The 8217-nt window shown below is 35.2% G+C and overlaps 2 protein-coding genes across 3 annotated transcripts; one reads left to right on the forward strand and one right to left on the reverse strand.

The window, feature by feature from the left end:
* Positions 1-45: 45 nt before the first annotated feature.
* Positions 46-2677, reverse strand: LOC114369610 (non-structural maintenance of chromosomes element 4 homolog A-like). Its single transcript, XM_028326841.1, has 7 exons — positions 2337-2677; positions 2184-2264; positions 1872-2094; positions 1704-1797; positions 1343-1559; positions 1163-1254; positions 46-571 (listed from the first exon to the last, which is right to left on the reverse strand). Exons 1-7 carry the CDS (start codon positions 2461-2463, stop codon positions 314-316), a joined length of 1092 nt encoding a protein of 363 aa, XP_028182642.1. The 5' UTR covers positions 2464-2677; the 3' UTR covers positions 46-313.
* Positions 2678-4741: 2064 nt separating this feature from the next.
* LOC114369944 (protein NRT1/ PTR FAMILY 7.1-like) lies at positions 4742-8217 on the forward strand. 2 transcript variants are annotated; one of them, XM_028327225.1, is made up of 6 exons: positions 4742-4877; positions 4951-5040; positions 5435-5543; positions 6054-6271; positions 6359-6915; positions 7073-8217. In XM_028327225.1, the coding sequence occupies exons 2-6, from the start codon at positions 4972-4974 to the stop codon at positions 7926-7928; spliced, it is 1809 nt and encodes a 602-aa protein (XP_028183026.1). In that variant the 5' UTR covers positions 4742-4877; positions 4951-4971; the 3' UTR covers positions 7929-8217. The 2 variants fall into 2 exon arrangements, with proteins under 2 accessions (XP_028183026.1, XP_028183027.1); XM_028327226.1 differs by having other exon boundaries at positions 4981-5040.

Here is an 8217-nt window from a genome sequence, read left to right on the forward strand (position 1 = left end):
GAAATGTTTTAGTGCTATTCCAAATTATAGCAAGAAAAATTCATATTTGAAACCCAATCACCAACAGCTGGATCTATTTTGTTACCCATTTCACTAACATAACGACATACACTAAAAAAGTAATGAAGAAATCTTCTGATGAGTTGCAAACTGAAAAAGACTGAAACAGGATATAACAATACATCCAGTCTTCAAAAGGCATGCTACCATGGATCTACAAGTATTTACATCCTATATACATCACAAAAAGGTCGGCTTGGTATGCTGAACAAAACATAATCATGTAAATTGTTCTGACCTAACATGCCATTTCTTAACGAAGCCTACGCTTACACCTACGAATTGCCCCTGCTCTGGAAGCATTTTCCTCATCACATTCAGGAGATTCTTCTACAACACCTTCCTCCTGCACAACCCGACCTCGGTTCCGTGATAGCTTCCTGATGGGTGTTACAGCCAAAGCAGGTTGGGAATCATCACCACCCATTCCTTCTTGAGATGCAACTACAGTGCAAATTTGAGTCCGTTGAGGCATTAATTCTTTTCCATCAGGCACCACATCTTTCATTAACTGTAAACAATGTTGACAGAGTTACAAAGAGACTCATAATTTCATGCCCAGGCCTTTAAACTAAAAATGCATTTGAACCATAGGATTATTTGCCTACATGATATAATTCAACACTTGATAAAATTAGCAATGTAAAGGGATGGATAATAACCGCAAAAACCAAAACTTTTGAACAATGTTGAAATAAACAATTCAATTATTCATATAGAATTGATAGAACTAAAACAAATCTAATGGCCAAAAATAACCATTCTTTTAATGTAGAATTAGACATTCATTTAGAAATATGAAATTCCTAAATATTATTTACTTTACTTAAATTTACAAGAATAATATTTTTGAAACAATCAAATAGATTGTTTTTCATTTCTCCTTCTCTGAAGGCTATTGGTTGAACAAAGTACTATCCAATAAACACTCAAACTATCAGGGTAAAAAAACACTCAAGACACTATTATCAGTTTTTCCTTTTTAAGCAACAATAATGCTGTAACACTAAAACGGCTGCATCCCCCTAAAAAAAATATTATAGCATTAAATTCCCAATATACTCCTTGAATTACACTTCACAAGCATTGTACCCGTTCATACCTTCCAATCTTGGTAATCATATCTGAATACAAAATGAGTATAAGAAACTTCTTTTGATGATACCAAGTTGGCAGCTGGAGCATTTTTAGGTGCTGAAAAAGAAGACAGCATAAGTACCCAAGGTGCAAAAAAGAAATAGGAAACAAGCATTCAGTTGATTGAGGTGGAAACACATCTTACAAACATAGTGCAAGCGATTTTCATCAAGGCTGATCTCAGCACGGCCATCTTTCACTAGGAATGATAGGGCAAACAAGTTTTCCACACTCTGAGCAAAAGACTCCCTGTTCAAAATTAAATTTTCAAGTGGGACACGCTTTGTCCTCCTTAAGATGTGAAACATAGTGGCCATGTTTTTGTCGGTATCAGTTTTTTCCTCTGTAACAGCCTCATCAAGCTGCTTGAAACAAACAACAAGGCATAAATACACAGAAACAACCAAGGCATGCAACATCTTATTTTCAACTTGAAGGGTGCTTTTGTCCTATAGCGAAAACAAGCAGTAAGAAAGAATGCATAAGAATAAGAAAAGGGGAGTGACCTGTTGAGGTCTAGTAGTTGCAATTTGACGAGGATCACGGTTCCTGCGCACTCCCATTTTGCGTTGCTTAAACTGGTTGTCCATGGGACCAAGCCTGTAAAAGAAGCAAAATTGTAAGAGAAAAGAAGAATTATAGAATAGTGAAAGGAGAAGAAGAGAGGAACTGACATGGTAGAAGAGCCATGAACGGAGAGGAAGATTGGGGAGGCGGCAAGGCCAAGTTTGTGCCAATCAATAGAGTGTTGGGTATGGGCGTAGCGTATGAGCAAAGATGAAACAAATTGAGAAGGGGTCACACCCTCGTTCGCCAACGACTTAACAGATCCCACTAGAGTGCGTGTGAGATCCAGCAGTGCCTCTGCATCTGCAACTTGCTCCCTCGGCTTCTCAACTGCAAATGTCCATGTCGATGTCGTGTGGAGCTATTAATTAATATTACAACAACAACAACAACAACAACAACAGTACCACAATAGCTACCTTGGACGTGTAACTTGTCGAACTCATCCAAGATGGTGTCGAACTTGTCAGACTCCGTGTTCATCAAATCATCTCTTTTCTCTGTTAGGATTAGGTACTGAGTTGGTAGGTTAAAGAGAAACAAATTAAATGTAGTAAATTGAAGAGTCTTACCATTGATGAGATTCTTGAGTTGGAGGAACTGGGAGCGTATGACCCTGCGAGTGGCCGGGTTCTGCTCGCTCGCCGCTTTCCTCACATTTTCCCCGCCATCGCCATTGCCTCTGCGCGAACCAGTCATGGTGTCAAAACCCAAACCCTAATTTGTTTCGGAGGGAATGGGGTTTTAAATTCGAACCAAATTCTTTCTCGATCCCTTTAGCTTTTAGGATTTGAATCTTTATGAGTCAGCAAAATTCAACCGCGGGTTACTTTCCCGCTTAGGTCAAAACAACTCCTCTATTCTTTTTCTTTTCTTTAAGTAAATTCAAATTTCTAAAAAATTGTTGGATTTTCGTTCCTACAATTTTTTTCCCATCTTGATAGAACTCAACAATAATGGAAAAGAGACAGTCAAACATATCCTCCATCCTAAGTAGAGCTTATTTGAATCAAAATACAAATAATATCTTTATATATGAATTATTTAAAATATATAAGTAAATTAATTTTATTTTTTAAAAAATTTTGTAGCATCTTGAAAGAAACCAATAATGGGGGAAGGGAGAGTTGAACATGTTCTCAGTCCACCCCGCGCGTTGACGTTCCTAAGTAGAGCACTAGAGTTTAAGAAATATTGGAAATTGAGTTTTTTGTTTGTTTGTCACAAGTGACAAATTAGAGTTTTGAGTTTCGGCTTTAGAAAACTCATTAAGATTCATTTAGTAGCGAAGGATTTAGAGAGTTTACTCAAGATCTTGGATTATTCTAAGCCCATTGCTATATAAAAAAAATACTTGAAATTGGAAAATAAAAATGTTTTTAAAAAATTATTGACCGACTCACCTTAGTAGGTTAATGTATTAGCTGAATACATATTTATTTTTCTATTTCAAGTAAATAGGTAGTTCGAATATATTAACCTATTTTTGTCAAGTGAGTTTTGTTAAAAAAGAAACTATTTTGACTTATTATCCTGAAATTTAATTTATGTGGCAAGGAATTGAAATATTGCGATACCAGAAGTTTCATGCTTTTACAGTACGTACGTTTTAGCAGCATGCTAGTATTCCGTGAATTGCTAAAAGAAATGAAGATCATATACGTATGTGTCTATATCTTATACAGTGTTGTGTAAAAGTGATACATACATCTAACAATCTAACAAACTAGTAATTAACATTTCTTCTCCAAATTTTGTTGTTTATCTGAATCCTAGAGCTGGAGTAGATTGAAGAAAATGAATTGCATGTTAATTTCCATCCTTGGGTCTCTTGATCAGTACTGCAGCAAGCTAATTGTAATTCGTTTCTCTATCTCCTTTACTCCAATCCACCACAGCTGCTGGTTCACACATATGACATCTTTAGCCTTCAATTCACACATCACTTGGTGTTAATTCCTTCTGAAAAAGTTGGGTGCAACTATACTGTGGCTCTATCCCTTTCAGATTTATATTAGCAGCACTATTTTTCTTACGCGTACACATAAGTAAGAAACAGAGTGTTTTCACAACAAACGTGTATACCTTTTTTCTTTGCATAACCGACAAAAATGTGCCATAAAATTGTTTTAAGTGATTGGTAAATATAAAAAAAAACACTAGTAATACTGGTGTTATAAAAAAAAATGTGTTATAGAATAAACAACCCAATTACGTCAGATTTTATTGATTTGTCATACTCGATTTGTTGTATTTTTTCTGCACAATTTTCTGTGTTCAAACCAAGCAAAGTGATGTCAATTACTTTACATTTTGCATTGTAGGTGAAGGTGATGAGTACACAAAACTGTTATTACTTGCATGACTATACAGGTTAACAAAGATAATACGAGATTTCGTTTTTTAACACGGTTGAGAACTGTGTATATTCTAGGTAGGTCCAATTCAGTATTAAAATTGCATAATTCAAGCAACTAATCGATCAGCTTGAGGATGGATAGATAGAATAAGCTGATTTTCATCAACTGTCAACAACGTTTAACAGAAGCTCCATCCATAATGCATTAATGTCATAATAGTATTAGTATATAAAAAAAATGCAAGTAAACTAGAGATGAATGAAAAATGGAATGTATAATTGAGGAATTCGGAACCACATAAATAATTCAAAGTGAAATATGCGGAAAGAAAAGAAAAAGTTGAAAAGGACTAGAATACGTCAGATTCATTGTTATATGCGGAAAAAGAAGCGGCAAGTCCCCACATACACTGTTAGTTTTTTATGGCTGAAATGACCAGTTTGTGGCAGAGAGTCGTCCATTAAAGAGTTTAAGATTTCTCCCCTTTCCTTTTCACTATTCTCATCCAAATTGTCACTTTCTCAACTCCAATCATTTAAGATTTCTTTCTCTCTCACACTCCGTATTTTTGGCTAAGCTACGTCAATAATAAATCTTACTTTTGAATGTGATATCCATATTGATATACCCCCTTGTCATGCAATATGTGAGTCACCCTCTCTCTCTATATTGCATGCTCTAATCCAACTATTTATACCATCAACCCTAGCCTCTTCATCCATTCATCAATATTTTCTTCTCATCGCTTAATTTGTAAGTGTTTTCCTTCATTAATTTCTCATCCAAATATATATTCACTTCATTCTCTTCTTGGCTACCTTGGCAGTTTAACTTCACGTGGCTTTGCATGATGCAGATTCCACCAAGAATGGCCACTTCATTTTCTGCCAACTCTCCCAATATTGCAGCAAACAAGGTACTACTATATCAATTAATTAATAAGAGAATAATATTCATAAATAATTTCTACCATCATGCACGTTACCTGTCTTACTCTTGCAAAGAGTAATATACCTTTCAAACATTTTAGAAAGGTAAATTGAACAGCGTTCTTTTAATATTTAACACATCTAAATTTACAAGGGGTCTAACGTGTCAAATAATTAATCATAACTACTATACTTATCCTCCATCTTTTTTCCTTCAAAATTTGTAATAAACATGGTGAAGAATAACTGATTATATTTATATATATGATGCATTGATGCTAAGTATATCGTGTAGAAAGATTCATTTCATTGGAAAAAGTATTAAGAAAATTAATTGTCTTTTAATTACTTTTGAATGATATCTGCTTTGAAAATAAATAGTTAATAGAAGGAGATAGCAGCAACAGAGAAGAATCAGTAATCATGAAGAGAAGTAGCAGAGCGGGTGAAAAGAAAACAGGAGGAGCCAAAGTTGCAAGACTCTTGCTAGGTACTAAACAAATGATCGATTAATCAACCAAAAATCATTTTAAATATAACATTATTATAAAAGTCATCATACGTTATCATCCGTGATTGGATGACACTTTTAATGTATTTTAATTAAATTCAAATAAATATGTGTTGAGCTATTTATTTGTGTAATTTTTTTTTGTTAAATTAGTTTTTTAGTTATCTAATTTTTTAAATCAATTTGGTTCTTAAATTTTTTTAAAAATTATTTATTTTTTTAAAATATATATTTTGTGACCGTTTAAAATTAATTAATAACAATTTTAAATGGTCATAAAATGTATTTTTTACAATTTAGATTGAATGACAAAATTAAATAAATTAAAAAAATTACAGAATCAAATTTAACATAAAAAAATTAAACAATTAAACAGACTAAATTAAACTAAGTAAATTAGAAAAAAAAAAACAATTTAACCATTTTTTTCCTTTTCATTTGTTTGTCTATGGTCCCATAATTGATAAAGTTTTGAGTCAATATATGTAGTGAATCAAGCACTAGCTACTCTAGCCTTCTTTGGAGTTGGAGTGAACTTGGTCCTGTTCCTAACCAGAGTTCTTGGTCAAGACAATGTGAATGCCGCTAATAATGTGAGCAAGTGGATAGGAACTGTTTATATGTTTTCATTGATCGGAGCATTTCTGAGTGATTCATACTGGGGTCGATACTTAACCTGCACGGTCTTTCAACTTGTTTTCGTTCTGGTACTTCACTTTACCAATATTAGTCTTTTGTATTGATTGTTCAACTTTTCTCCCTTTTCCTGACAGTTGAATTGAATTGTTTAATAGGGCTTAGCACTGTCCTCATTGTCATCTTGGCGTTTCTTGATCAACCCAGTTGGTTGTGGTGATGGCCATACTCTTTGTAAACCCTCATCAATTGGAGACGAGATATTTTACTTGTCCATATATCTAGTGGCTTTTGGTTATGGGGGCCACCAACCCACCTTAGCAACATTTGGTGCGGACCAATATGATGAGAAAAATCCAAAAGAGAAGAGTTCAAAAGTGGCTTTCTTCTGTTACTTTTACTTTGCGCTCAATGTCGGTTCTTTGTTCTCCAACACTGTACTAGTCTACTATGAGGATACAGGGATGTGGACAATGGGTTTCTTGGTATCATTGGTCTCTGCTGTCATAGCCTTCTTGGCTTTCTTATTGGGAACTCCAAGATATAGGTATGTCAAGCCATGTGGAAACCCAGTTGTGAGGGTTGCACAGGTATTCACTGCTGTTTTTAGAAAATGGAAGGTGTCTCCAGCAAAGGCAGAAGAACTCTATGAGGTCGATGGTCCACAATCTGCAATAAAAGGCAGTAGAAAGATTCGCCACACCGATGATTTTGAGTAAGCATTAATTGAGATTTTAATAGTAAAAAAAAATATGTGATTTTTCCATAACAACTTGGTTGTATTGAATTAGTACACCTGGCTAGTTGATAAGCATGATTATTGAAAAATTGAAACTTATATCTGTGATTTGTGTTATTATATTGGGCTGCAGATTCATGGACAAGGCAGCAACAATCAAAGAGACTGAGGAGCATAGTCCAAAGAATCCATGGCGGCTTTGCACTGTGACTCAAGTGGAGGAAGCCAAATGTGTGTTAAGAATGTTACCAGTTTGGCTATGCACCATTATATACTCAGTTGTGTTTACACAAATGGCTTCTCTTTTTGTTGAGCAAGGGGATGTCATGAACTCCTACATAGGAAGTTTTCATTTGCCAGCAGCCAGCATGTCCGCGTTTGACATCTTCAGTGTCCTTGTCTGCACTGGAATTTATCGCCAAATCCTCGTTCCATTAGCTGGAAGATTGAGTGGTAATCCAAAGGGACTAAGTGAGCTTCAAAGAATGGGAATTGGCCTAATTATTGGTATGCTGGCAATGGTTGCATCTGGTGCCACAGAGATTGCAAGGCTGAGACGTATTAGTCATGGCCAGAAGACTAGTTCCTTGAGCATATTTTGGCAAATCCCACAGTATGTTCTGGTTGGTGCTTCAGAAGTTTTCATGTATGTTGGTCAATTGGAGTTCTTTAATGGGCAAGCCCCAGATGGAATAAAAAGCTTTGGGAGCTCACTTTGCATGGCTTCAATTTCTCTTGGTAACTATGTAAGCAGCATGCTTGTGAACATGGTTATGATAATCACAGCAAGAGGGCAGAATAAAGGTTGGATTCCAGAGAACTTGAACACAGGGCACATGGATAGGTTTTTCTTTCTCCTTGCAGGGCTAGCTGCCTTTGACTTTGTGCTGTACTTGTTCTGTGCCAAGTGGTACAAGAACATCAATATTGAAGATAGTGACATGGGAGACCAAGAGGAGGAGCTGGAGGATGTAAATAGCAAGGTTTGAGAGTTTCATCTTATGTGTCCAATGCAAGTGTGTTGAGTAGTATTTATTTTCTCTCCCCCCAAGCATTAATATTAATGTATTCAGTCAATAAGAACTGCATTCTCTCTCTAGCCACCATATACTGCTGCGTTAGGCTTCTGTTTGTCATTAATTTTTGTTAAAGTGAATTGGATGTGTAAGCCAGTGATTTGTCAATTGCTGGTAAGTTATCCATTTATACCTTAGCTTAATCATTACATGACAATTCATCGTGTACATTTCCAATTAATGAATATATTATTGATGAATA

Source organism: Glycine soja, chromosome 10 (assembly GCF_004193775.1).
Source record: "Glycine soja cultivar W05 chromosome 10, ASM419377v2, whole genome shotgun sequence".
Taxonomy (NCBI): domain Eukaryota; kingdom Viridiplantae; phylum Streptophyta; class Magnoliopsida; order Fabales; family Fabaceae; genus Glycine; species Glycine soja.